Raw genomic sequence first — 14,331 nt, forward strand, 5'->3', positions numbered from 1 at the left:
ATATTCTTTTATTGTATTGTACTTTGAGGCCGCTAAAAAAAGGTGGTACCATGACGAGACAAAATGCTTTCACCTACAATGTTTATTTTACCAATTTTGCAGATGTTTTGAGGTGTTGCAGATGTCATCATTGTATGTGTGGGTTATTAATGTATATACAAATGAGCATATGTATTTTCCTTAAAGCCTTAGTTCTTAAGTATTCACAATAAGGGTTATTTGACACTATGCCGTAGAACCTTTCACGCTAGCCTAACTTAAGACTTAACGTTACGTTATGTCTTCATTACGTTACGTCATAAGAGTAAATTTTGTCCTTAACGAAGGCAGTGTCAATTTTGAGTTCTAAATAGATAGAGCACGAAAAAAGGCGTTAAGTGATTTATTCACTTTCTTCCTAGCTAAATTATGTGAATATGCATGAATTTCCCAGTAGCAAACATTATAGCGTATTAGGAAAGGATATTGTGGAAAGTTTTAAACGCAGTGATTGGACTTCTGTCGGTAGTATTCCAAAAAAAGCTGGATTGATTATCATAAAGTGGTTTTCGTCGCCTGACTTTGTTGCAGAAATTAAATATGAAAAAGAGCTCGGGTTCAAATTGAGCAGCTTCTAATACCCACATATACACAAAACCGCAGAATCACTTAAGACTAGTGTAAATTTAAAAGCAAAAAGCAAAATACCGTAAAATAAAACTACATAGAAAATTAAAGAGACTTAATTTTCTTCCCGAATGAACCGGAGCCAATTGTATAAAGAGTTCTGGTATTGCAATATGTTTGATTTACACTCCGTCACAAATTCGTATTGCGTTATAGAAAATTCAGTATAGCAGAACAAAATAGAAGTTCCGGATGAAAATTAATAAATTTTGAAAATCAATTTAATAGGCTTTTCCTATAGTACAGGCAAAGTAGGCAAAAATATGGGTCGACCCCAAATAAAATTGAAACAGAAATAGTTTTTATACCATGTTGTAGAGAAAAAAAACTCAACAACATATCCAAAATTGCACATTCTACGTCAACGCAAAACTATTTTTATTTTTCCTTTTCGTGTCAATTTTTCCGTTTTTTCTATAAAAAAAAATGAACTGTCGGTAAATGTTCGTTTTTCTTTATATGAAGTACTGTCCCGATGTAAAATGAAGAGCTGAACCCAAATTTGAAAATGAAAACAAATTTGATGTACAATATACCAGAATAAAGTTTGGTAATCATCAATATGTGATTTTACCTATCGCATCGTTGTGACCTCTTTTTGACCATACTATCAGAAGGCAACTATTCTGACATAAAATGATGAGCTGGGTCCGAAAATCAAATTGATCTGATGTAGTGTTTACTGGAAAACCCGTTTTGTATACATGAATATGCACTTTTTATTTTCATTTGGCTTATTTCTGTCATCACTTATTGTCCCCAAGTTTGTCTATTGTTGGTAAAAAAAAGAAGAAAAAATAAGTGGGCTGATATAAGATGGTTGGCTCGTTCAGGAGACCCGTCAACGTACAGAAGGTCAGTAGGCCGCTTTCATTATGTTCGTATGCAATAAATTATATCGACGTTTCGTCCCAGGCTTTGTCCAAATGATTTCTCGGATAAAGCCGTAAGCTAAAAAGTCACAATTGAAAATTAGCCTGAGTAATCATTTATTAAGTCATGTTAATGCCCGTGTTTGATATCTTACCTATAGATACATCTATAGATACAAAAAAGTCATTCAATATATCCGCCACCTAACAAGCTGCTCTAGTACAGAACCTCGAAACTGTGGTTCCAATACTCCTATATGGTATCCGTACTGCGAAATCTGGGTTATGGGATCTCCACTTCAAATCAGTTTCTGACATGCTACCTTATCTCGCGGCATCTGGGCACAACAATTACACAAAATCCTGCCAGCTTTACCTCCAGCGAATGGTCAAGCTCCATGAAACCCATCCTGCCGTTTATCAAGACTTTTCGAATGGGATGCATGTAATCAGACGTTCTGATAAATTGTGGGCCTGACTCTCCACGGATCTTGTCGTTGAGTAGGAGCTCATGCCTTGTCTCAAAATGGCTGGTGGCCTTGCCGATGGAAGTGGTATGACATAGGTTCAAAGGTCTTTATGGGTTCTTTCTCGACCAGTCTGCTCAGTACTAAGTCTTCTGATCGAGGGCATGTCACAGGATTTCTATGGAACCACTGAACAACATAAGGAAACGTCCGAGCCGTGTCAGTTAAAAAACTGCAAAGACACCCAGATCTTTAATCGATTTCCTAGAAAAAAGGATCACCATTTAATAGGGATCTTCAACTAAGGAACATCACCAACGGTCTGACAGCCTACGAATCTGCCAACGTTGCTTCTGCTGGAGATTTAGGCCTAACAATCATTGACTCCATGTCTGGAAAGCTGGTCGCTGATTTTGTGTTTCGACGAAAACAACAGGCAGTTCAAATTACTACAAAGCAGAATCCAGGTGGAGATTGGAAAAGACTGGACTCCACTCTCCTTTTTCAGAGGTTCATCACGCTAGCAAAGAGGATCAATCTCACTGAATCTGAGTACTTTCAACATGAACTGTATTCCTACCCGGCATCACTTTTTGACATTTCTTTCATGCTCCGGTCTCCGAACAAGCCAGAGTTCGCCAAGGCTATAGCACAGGCTTGCAATCTTGAGGAGCGCTCTAATCCCCCTCCAAGAGGTATTCGATATATCATCGACGGTGGAGCTCTTCTGCACAGAATTACTGGGCCAAAAACTAACGATACTCCAAAATCCTTCACCTTTATGCTACTTACATGACCCAAAAGTATCCATCTGCCACTATTGTGTTTGACGGCTACGATGTCAGAGCTACAATAAAGGATATTGCCTAGTCGAAGAGAAGTCGTATAATTGGCCGTGAGATCTTCTGGACAACAAATATGCAGCTGAAGGTAAAAAAGAATGAGTTCTTGTCCTGTAAGAAAAACAAGGCCAGAGTTTATCTGCATGTTGGCTGTTTATCTCCGACCAAAGGGCTTCTTCGTAGTCTAGGCACCAGGTGATATAGATGTCCAAATTGTGCAAGCCGCTGTTGATTCTTTTTGGTATTACGACACTGCCGTCATTGGAGATGTAACTGACATTTTGGTTCTATTGTGTTATCATGGTGACCTATCAAGCAAAAAACTATTCTTTGCACATGAGCTAAAGTCGAACAAAGCTCCCTGAATATGGGATATTCACTAATTGAAAGATAAGATGGGCCAAGAGACATACCATCTGATTCTTTTTGCTCACGTCATCTTAGGCCGTGAGTCTACTTCACGGATCGACTGTGTGGGAAAAGGCTTTTCTCTGAAGAAGCAAATGGCAAATGCCGATTTTCATACATCAGCTGCAATTTTCACGATGAAGTAAGTTTCGAAGCAGGAGGAAGGGTTTGTAGTGAAGACACTCTGTTCATGATATAAGGATTATCAAAACGGGAAATTCTTAACAAACTCCTCAGGCAAGTTCTTAAAAAGAAGGTGACTACTGCTAGCATCTTCATCCACCCAGAACAGTTACCACCAACTTCTGATGCGGCTAATTTCCACAGTTACAGGGTTTTCTACCAAGTTCAGGTATAGAGTGGAGATCCTGATTCTGAACTTAAAGCCGAGGAGTGGGGTTGTAAAAATAAAGATGACTTCGGTATCCATTGACTACTGACGTCCTACCAGCCCCTCGTCTGCTTCTGAAAATCGTGAAGTGCTCCTGTCAACTGGAATGTAGTTGTAGTTGGAATGTAGAAAGGTAGTGTCAACTGCAATGAGATGTAGCTGCTTTAATAACAGCTTAGTTTACACTGTAGCGTGTAAAACGTGCGAAGGGGCTGCATGTTCTAACTCTCCCAAGAATCGAAAGTTATAACGATGAGGACAACGTCGAAGCTTAGATATCTCATTCAAAAGATTAAGTTGTGAATACTAGTCAGAGTTCGATTCTGTCTTTCAAATGTTCATGAAGTTGATTCGATTATTTTATGAGTTGTGAAGACTAGTCAGTGCGTTGATAATAGTTTATTCTAAGAGGGATTTTAAATGTCGGCCGCTGAAAACTAGTTTCATAGATGATTTCCCTTTTCTAATATATTTAATCTTTTAATAAACATTTTACAATCACTTTGTTTAGGCCGACCCAGGTGATGAAGCCAGCGACGATCACTTTCAGGCAAACTAGTTATTAGATCTCAAAACCGACAATTTAGCCAGCGAAAGATGGTCTGGTAAAAAAAAATGGGGGTCACGACGACGAGAAGCGTAAAAATCTCATATTGATGATTATGAAACTTTTTATACCGTACCCCAAGTTTGACTCCATTTTCACACTCATCTCTTCTTTTTATATCGGAATAATAATTCAGTTAAAGAAAAACGAACAATTACCGGAACTTAATATTTCTGTTAGGAAAGTGAGAAAACTGCTACGATACGAAAAAAACTAGTTTTGCGTTGACCTAGAATGTGCAACTTTGGATATGTTGTTCAGATTTTTTTGCTCTATAACATGGTGTAAAAATCATTTCTGTTGCAATTTGTTTTTACCAACAATCGACGAAATGAGGGACAATAAGTGCTAAAAGAAACATGTCAAATGAAAATAAAAAAGTGCACATTGATGAATATGAAACGGGGTTTCTAGTAGACATCACATCAGGTGAATTTGTTTTTTGGGCTCAGCTCATCATTTTATGTCAGAATAGTTGCCTTCTTATAGTATGGTGAAAAAGAGGTCACATCGATGATAATTGTAAAATCACATGTTGATGATTGTGAAACTTTTTTCTGGTACATTGTACATCAAATTTGCTTTCATTTTTTTTTTAGAAAAAACTGAAAAATTGACACGAAAAGCAAAAAAAAAAACTAGTTTTACGTCGACCTAGAATATGCAATTTTGGATATGTTGTTCAGCTTTTTTTTTCTCCGGAACATGGTGTAAAAGTCATTTATGTTGAAATGTGTTTGGGGTCAAACTCTGGTTTGCCTGTACTACCAGTAAGCATCTAACTCTCGATCAGAGCTTGAATCTCCATTCCACATTTTTTTCGAATAGTTTGCTTATGATGATTGTGATGATTTTATACGATGGTTAAGAGTAGATTTTGTCCTTAACGTAGGCAGCGCCAAGTACAATTGAGCTCTACTTAGAATTTTACGTTGCGCGAGTTCGTGCTACGTTATGAAACATTCAATATACCAAGTATAGCTACGTTTTATTTTGAAATATCCAGTTATAATCATGAATGAAATGCAATCTGTGATGTAAAGATTAATGATCATGCGCTCAGACTGGTTATTATTATATAATATAAAAATTTATCTACTTTGCCGTTGTGCACCTACTGTCTCCAGCCCAAAATTATACTTTATACCTAAAATCCAATTGAATTTTCGAAACTTACTTTACTTAGGTTGAAAGCGCGTTTTAGTCTCAAATTTTTCGTGGCGGGGGGGGGAGCAATCGGGACGTTACGAGAATTACGATTTTTGTAAATATTAAGCCTGTTTACTGTCTGGAAATTATTCGGTTAGTGCTCAGGAACTGAGGTTTCCTCTTTGCCTTTTTAGTATGGTAAAGAAACTCTTTATAGGTTTCTATCCACCGTCAGAGACTACGGTGTATACTGAGGCATCAAATGGAGGCTCAGGTAATTTTATTGCAGAACTGGCAAAAGATTGGGAAAGTGCCGCTCAATTGCCTCCTGAAGCTGGAGTTAGAAACGTAATCATAAGATCTGGTAAGTTGCTTTTTCTATTCAGGACTTGCAAATCAGATTCACAGTTTTTCAGGACCAAAGCTCCGTGGGATTTAGAAAATAATGAGAAGTAATAAAGTCGCTTGGAGCAGCTTAGAGTCTTTACTCCCCATTTCTAGGAAGAGGCACGATATGGACTGAGTCAACAAATGGGCTTCTGGTGACATCCTTATCCCTAATCAGTCCATCATCCATCACAACCGGTAATTTTGTTTAAAAACACCCCCCCCCAAAAAAAATAGTTGAAATGGAGGGGGGGTATAAAATTAGTTTCTTTTCAGTTTTGACCCCTTCTCCCTACGAAAATCCTTTGGATATTAACTATCCCTAAGGCTAGGGCAAAAACAAGGATGTGTAATGGAAACTTCTGAAGACAGTCCATTGCCTCCGGATATGTCCACCATTCATATTACAGCTTCTGACACTAGCCCAGGGGAGAGTTGGTAACCCGAACCTCACGGCCAAAGTCTTCTGACTTTTCACACGTTTTTCGTACATGTCCCCTGTTTCTTACTATTTAGAGTAAGTTGCCCCAGCCCTCTCACCAAGATTTGGGCTCCTCCTGAAATAAATGCCTATGATTGTGCCCATATTGCATGCTAGGTTTTCCTGGGAAGAATATTAGACTGCAGAACAAATCCTTTTTATATCAAGCCTAGTGAAAGGGGGACCTCGAAGGCTTAGACATGTCGGTAGGTTGGAAACAGACCGGGTACCAAGAATGCAATCTAAATATCAGTCCGCGTGAGGGAAGAGAGGATTAACAGAACATCCAAAATTAATTTGTGATAAGGTCTTGAAAAAACAAGCTATATTTCTCGGAAACTTCAAGGGAGTTTGCCAGCGCAGTAGCTTTGATTCGAGTGTGGTGGCTTTTAACTCGTAGTTGTATTATTTAAATAAGAAAGAGCATATCACCAGTGGGTTTCGAACCCATGAACATGAACTTTCATATGGGGGGGCAGATGGGGGCTCCAGCTCCCCCTGGCTGAATGATGTTGCCTTATATTTTTAGATTTTTGTTTTGAGATTTCTATTATACAGAATTTGAAGTGCCAATTAGACCAGGTAAGCCTCCTCTAAAATTCAGCTTTTGGGGGTCCATGACCATGACCTATTACAAGTTCAGTTGGCGTTTTAACTTACTAGATCCCTAAGGTGTGTGTCAAATTGATGGCTGTCTTTGCCAAAGTTTGTTTTTTCTTTTAGCTCATTTGGACTAAGCTTCTGACTTGTCAATTTTCTGTTAGTCGTTCCTCACTTTACACCTGGTTTTATTCAATTTTAAACCGTTTTAACAGTGTTTTACCGCATTTACATTTTCTCACAGTTTACGCTAAGTTTATAGTTTTAGTCCTTTTGTTTTTATCAGATTTTAGCGGTTTTAATAATGGTCTAATTAAGATTGCCTTGAGTTTTTACAACTGAGTAAATAAAGCAGTGTCGGTGGTATTTTAACTTTAACAAAAATGTGTTATTAGGCTGAAAGTGTTCTGGGGAGGATGTATCTGTACGTGCGGTTTCCCTAATTATTTTCTTGACGTATTTTTGTATAATATAGTTTGTGGGTAGCGAAATAAAAGTGAAGACGTCCCAGTGGCAGCCAAGACTCCAAAAACAAGCGAAATAAATGAAAGATCTAAAGCCAAACTGGCAAGCCATGACGCAAAAAAAGAGAAAAAATCTCAATATGGAGGAAATAAACGGACTATGGCCAGTGGAAGGAAAAGACATACTAAAACGACGCGGATATTTCGCATGAACGTATAAAACAAGGCGACTTCAACGCTAAAAACAAAGCTATTTTAATAGAGTTACTTTAATGAGAATACTGAAACGACTGAAGTGAAGCGAGTTGGTGTTCAACCAAAGTAAAAGAATACTCTTCTGACATTTTTGCTCTGTCTAGTTTTTTGTATAGTAATACAGAAAGTTTAAATACGGATAAGATTATTGAACTGGAGAATTTAGCTCAAGTAATTGGGGCCTCAATAGTAGCGGTAACGGAGGTTCATAGGCAAAATCGTGATTTAATCAGTTATTCCGGTTATAATTAAATGATAAAGCTACGCCCAGATGACTAATGGCTTGGAAAAAAGGACGAGGTCTTGCAGATTATATTAACAAGAAAATTCCTACTTTTCAGATAGAGGTACCCGTGCTTGATGATTATACTGAGATTCTTTGGGTATTTACAAAGTTCATAAGTTTATTAATCCACATTCACTAACAAATAAATAAATTAACAACACTTTCGCGCTGGAGAAAACCTATGAAGGTTTGGGATCGCGCGAAAGTCCACGTAACTACTTACCTATTAACTCAACTATTTGCATAAACCTCAACTATTTAATTAAAACTATTATAAATAAACTAAAAATAGATAAACTATAACCTATATATATGAAAAAAATATACATAAATAAATAATTGAATTTAAAATAATAATAGATAAATAAAATATAAAAGAACAATAATACTAACAAATCCATTCACCATCACTCTTAATACTCAACTCCCCTCCCCCACCCTGCCCTTTCAACCTTAACTTATCCCCAATCTACCCTTACCTTCCCACCCCACCCTTAACTCTCCAGCTCCTCTTCCTCCCCTACCCAACCTAACACCCATAATAAAATTTAACAAAATTACCCCCCAAAAATAATCTTTTAAATTCTTTTTAAATTGAGGTACGTGTTCCGCCGCTCTAATGCTCAATTATGCAGGTCATTATTAATTTGGTAAAAATTCTCAAAAACATCAGGGGTTAAACCATTCTTACACTGAAACACAAATACTGCAGCTTGGTAATCTCTTATCTGACCTACATTAAGGAGCTTCAGGGACCTAACTATTTTGCACTTTAATACCAATATAAGAGAAAAAAATACCAAACTCATTTGCAATTCCAGACTTATCATCAGGGTCGAACCCTTCAAGTTGTACTTCATTACTTCCAAGTTCAGCATTCCCATTGGTCACTTCATTTATCAGTTTCCATGTTTCTTTCATATTTCCTTTACTATTTGAAAACTTTCTATCGTAATATTCGGCCATAGCTTTGCGACGTAATTTGTTCACTAAATTGCGCTGTTTCTTGAACAATTCATACGAAACATCACTTTTATCATCTAGATATCTTTGATAAAGCTCAATCCTTAGCTTTCTTTCTTCCAGTATTTCACTCGTTATCCATGGCTTACGGAGTTCCGGTTTCTTCAATTTCATTACCTTAATAGGACACGCATTATCATAAATGGGTAGAATAACAACATTAGATTATCAAGTGCTCTCGTAGGAAATTCTTCTTCAGAAACACAGGGGTCCAATCGATAACACTAACTTCGTCCACAAACTTTTGAAGATTCCCTTTTTTCATTAACCTTGTCATTATTTTCTTTTTCTTTGGTCAGTGCAACTGACACTTCATAACACTCATCAATGGAAGATGTTCAGGACCATGAAAAGCCACAATATCACCAAAAAAAGCTTCAAATTGGCGGAACAAACGAAAATATTATCAATTAGGGTTGCACTCTGTCCAATAATCATCGTGGGTACGCTTACAAGCGGGTATAGATCATTCGATATTGAAAAAATTAAGAAAACAACATAAAGATTAGCCAAATCAAGCAGGTTAAAATTAAAATCACCCATAATAATATGACTAGCTCCAGACAGTACCTTTGAAATCAGCTAACTCATGCCTCCACAAAATCCTACAGGTGAGCACTGGGCGACTTTTGCCAGTTCTCAAAAAGCTTTCCAGGAAAACCTTCAATTAAGCGCTGACTACGTACAGGGTAAATACCATACGGGTGGTATGTTCCTGCTTAGTGACGCTAACGAGCTACGACTTGAGTCTTTGGAAGCAGGATTAGGTCTAAAACAGTTAGTTTGTTGCCCAACAACAAAAGGTGATACGTCTCTGGACCGCATAGCTACTAACATGTCTCGATTCTATAGGAAACCCTCCCCAGGCCCCCCAATAGGAGGAAACTACCACTTTACCCTTGACGTACACCCTACAAGAAAGTCCGGGTCACATGCACTACAGAAACAACTACAAGTCAGTCAATCACAAATGGCGGATTGTTTGGTTTCAGCAGTTAATTCATGACTGAAAACTGGGACGGCATAATTTCTAGGGCTAATGCTGATGAAATGGCCAATACTTTTCACGAAAAACTTCTCGGCAAGTACCATTTCTATTTTCCTGAAAAGGTTAACAAACGTTTTTCAGCAGATCGTCCATGCGTTACAAAAGAAATCAAAGCGCTAAGCAGGAAAACGAGACAACTTTTCAGGGTAAAAAACACAAACAAGTGACTACCCTGAAGAATAAAATCAGAGGAGTAACCCGCCAGGCAGCGGCAACGTACTACCAAAAGGAAGTACATCATTTATTGGATTCTAAGCCTGGACAGTGGTACAAAAGGATAAAGCAAATGACTGGTAAAACACAGACTGGAATGGAATTTGCCTATGATGAGCCGGACAAAGAAAGTGCAGATCGCCTAAACACTCACCTGGCGCCAATTGTTCAGTAACTTCCACCTCTAAACTCTGAGGATTTTCCGCATCCATCTCCAGATTTTGTGGATTTCCCAATCATCACAGAATCCCAAGTTCGCCTCTGATTGATGAAACTAAAGAGCACTAGTATTAGAGTACTCGATACCTATTGACCTCATTAAGGCTTTCCCTGAATTTTTGAGCGCTCCGTTAGCTTTAATATTCAACAAGATTACAATGTCAGTATCCGTAAAATAGGAAAAAGGGATTCGTAACCCCTATCCCCAAAAAAGGAGCCCCCTGTGATTTTACTGGTGTGCGGCCTATTATGATATTAAATAAATAAAAAACAAGTTTTTTTAACTGAAAGTAAGGAGCGACATTAAAACTTAAAACGAACAGAAATTATTCCGTATATGAAAGGGGCTGTCCCCTCCTCAACGCCTCGCTCTTTACGCTAAAGTTTTGCATCGTTTAAAAAAAAATAGTTGTGAGAAAGTCAGACTTTAGCGTGAAGAGCGAGGCGTTAAGGAGGGGACAGCCGCTTTCACATACGGAATAATTTCTGTTCTTTTTAAGTTTTAACGTCGTTCCTTACTTTCAGTAAAAAAAAACTTGTTTTTTTTATTTAATTTTTGAACGATTTTGAATAAATTCAGGTTTTGATTTTGGCTCACCGTACATGAATAATTAAAACAAAATTTGCATATTAATTGTAATTTTATTTGGTTAAATGGCTTTCTCGAAACTTGTTTAATTTTATTTACGAACGTTTTTAGTTGTAATAAATATACGTAACTTACGAATTAACTTACGGAACGAACTTCTATATTTATATATTTTTAATACGTATATTAGGGGTTCGCCCTTGTCAATACCTTGCTCTTTAAGCGAAAGTTCGAATTTTGTTCCAATTCTTTAAAAATGACCGCTTAATCACAAAGGCCGTTAATTAGAATAAATAGCTCTTATGAAAGTACTAAAAAATCTTTGGCTTAAAGAGCAAGGTATTGACAAGGGGGTGAACCCAAGCATATATGTAATATTTTCTGTTCGTTTAAAGTTTTGATGTTGCTGCTGTTGCAGTTGAAAAACTTGTTTTTTTATATTTAATTTCTGATCTTTTTTAAATAATGCTGGGAAGTCCGGCGTCCCCTTCATAGCAATGTCCCTTTCCCCATGAAAACTTCCCTCATGGAAAGATCCTCCCACATAACCCCCGACCCCCCCCCCACTACCAGGAAAGATCTCCCCTGAAAACGTCTGTATGCTTCCCAATAACCAATGCTATATGTTAACATTGGGTAAAGTTCATAACTTTCAGCCCTCCCCCTGGGAACTTCGGAGGATTAAGTCATCCTAAAAGACATACTTATAATATTTTCGAACATGCTGAACAAAATGGCTATCTCAAAATTTTGATCAGGTGACTTTGGGAAAAAATGAGCGTAGGAGGGGGCCTAGTTGCCCTCCATTTTTTGGTCACTTAAAAAGGGCACTAGAACTTTTAATTTCCATTCCAATGAGCCCTCTCACGATATTCTAGGACCACTGGGTCGATACGATTACCCCTGGGAAAAAAAAAACAAATAAACACGCACCCGTGATCTTTCTTCTGGCAAAAAAAGCAAAATTCCACATTTTTGTAGATAGGAGCTTGAAACGTCTACAGTAGGGTTCTCTGATGCGCGGAATATGATGGTGTGATTTTCATTAAGGTTCTATAAATTTTAGGGGGTCTTTCCCCCTTTTTTCGAAAATCAGCCAAATTTTGTCTGGCGCGTAACTTTTGATGGGTTGAATTAAACTTGATGAAACTTATATATTTAAAATCAGCATTAAAATCTGATTGTTTGATGTATCTATTTGTATCAAAATACCGTTTTCTAGAGTTTCGGTTACCATTGAGCCGGGTCGCTCCTTACTTACAGTTCGTTACCACGAACTGTTTGAAAACCTATTTTTAGCATGAAAGTGTTTATCAAGTCTATGAAAGTGTCATCGCTGGGTGGCTAAAAATTTTTATTCTGCATAAAATTGACCCCCGATAATTTGGTAATATTTCCAAAAGCTCGACAAGCCATTAGCTTAGTTAGATTGCTTGATAAGATTTTAAAGCATCTAGATGAACCGGAACGCTGGGTCAACCTCATCGCAATTGACCGAAAGAAAGCATTCTATTTTATCTGTCATAGAACCTTTATCCGCAAGCTATTAACAAATTTTGATGTTGATGCATATTTGGTAAGAATAGTTGCAAATTTTCTTTCAGTTAGTAGTAAAAAACTAAGTATAAATCAGCCTATTCTGATTCCCAGCCAATCTACTATGGAGTTTCCCAGGGAACAATTTTCGGCCCTCTAGTTTTTTTGGTTATGGTAAATGAGTTGGCAAAAGATGAGTCGGATCGCTTTAAGTTCGTTGATAATTTATCCGTATTGGAGCTGGGTGAAAAGAGTGTTTCAAGTGAGGCAGACAAAATAATGGCGAGTTTATCACACCAAGCTGAGGAGGGCCAAATGATCGTCAATCATGATTTTAACTGTTTCTTTTCTGAAAGACAACTCATCCCTTGCTTTACAGAATGTTTCAGTTTGCAGCGTCATGAGTATTAAACTCTTAGGAATATATCTCACACAAGACCTGAAGTAGGAAAAACAGACACAGGAGATGATCAAACTGGCAAACCTGGATATCCTTTCTTTAAAACTCCTTGCTCGTCATGGTGTCCCAACCCCCACCTATTGTGTATTTTTCTTACATTTGTGAGACCGCTGGTAGAATACGCTTGTCCCGTTTGGAATTACGGCCTAACTTCGGACCAGAAGGACCGCTTGGTCCAATACCGAGCTCTTCTTGTAGTGTCTTAATCTCCCTAAGTCCCTTATTGCTCCCTTTTAAAACAATTTTCCCTTAGAACTGTTTCGAAACGCCGTGATGAACTGTGTTTTAAATTTAATGTCGGTATTTTGTAAAATCCGCGGCTTCGTGAAATCCTCCCCCTAAGCATCTCCCTTCGCGCCAACGGCTCCCGCGACAAGTAGCTCAACCGGTACCAAAAAGTCAGCCGGTACCAGCGCGGCATATGCGTTACACAAGTAGTTTTGTTCCCTCGTTCGCCAAGGTTTTTAATATTGGACTCACTTGTCAATAATTGTACATATTTGTTTGCTTTAGTTCATTATTTTTTTTATTCATTGTGTTTTTTAAAGTTTTTTTCTTTAATAGTTGGTTATTTCAATGTCTTAGGTTTTAGTTTGACTGTGATATTTTGAATCAACGCATAAATTTAAATGACGATGGCTGTGGCTGTGATTGTTATATGTTTAGTGCTTTATATTTTATTATGACAAGAGTGATCGGCATGACCGTGTAAGGCGTTTGATAATAAAATCGTTTTATCGTTTATCGTGTTCTCGTTGAAGTAACTCTATTTAGCGTCTGTGGTGCTCAATCACAACAGCGCACATCACAGGTACACAATCACAATTGTATATTGTTTTTTTTTATTGCTTGGTTTCAGATTTTATTTAATTTTAGGTTTTAGATTATGTTAGATTTTATCTTTGTTTTTAGCGTTGAAGGCAACTTGTTTTACACAAGCGAAATGTCCGTGTCGTTTTATTTATTCTTTCCATTCTACATACTGTAGCAGTTGAAAAACTTGTTTTTTTATATTTAATTTCTGATCTTTTTTTAAATAATGCTGGGAAGTCCGGCGTCCCCTTCATAGCGATGTCCCTTCCCCCATGAAAACTTCCTTCGTGGAAAGATCCTCTCACATAACCCCGCCCCCCCCCCCCCAATACCAGGAAAAATCTCCCCTGAAAACGTCTGTACTGTATACTTCCCAATAACCAATTCTATATGTTAACATTGGGTAAAGTTCATAACTTTCAGCCCTCCTCCCGGGAACTTCGGGGGATTAAGTCATCCTAAAAGACATACTTATCATATTTTCGAACATGCTGAACAAAATGGCTATCTCAGAATTTTGATCAGGTAACTTTGGGAAAAAATGAGCGTGGGAGG

General features: G+C 37.7%; 1 protein-coding gene across 2 annotated transcripts in view; it reads left to right on the forward strand.

The window, feature by feature from the left end:
• Window positions 1–14,331, forward strand: part of LOC148949007 (epimerase family protein SDR39U1) — a 100,763-nt gene that overhangs the window by 58,606 nt on the left and 27,826 nt on the right. For both annotated transcript variants that reach the window (XM_089094172.1, XM_089094171.1), the window contains exon 4: window positions 5,620–5,766. In XM_089094172.1, the coding sequence (XP_088950298.1) occupies window positions 5,620–5,766 (147 nt within the window). The remainder of the gene's footprint in view (window positions 1–5,619; window positions 5,767–14,331) is intronic.

Source organism: Artemia sp. Qi Xiang Cuo, chromosome 9, assembly GCF_049724085.1.
Source record: "Artemia sp. Qi Xiang Cuo chromosome 9, ASM4972408v1, whole genome shotgun sequence".
In the NCBI taxonomy this organism is placed as follows: domain Eukaryota; kingdom Metazoa; phylum Arthropoda; class Branchiopoda; order Anostraca; family Artemiidae; genus Artemia; species Artemia sp. Qi Xiang Cuo.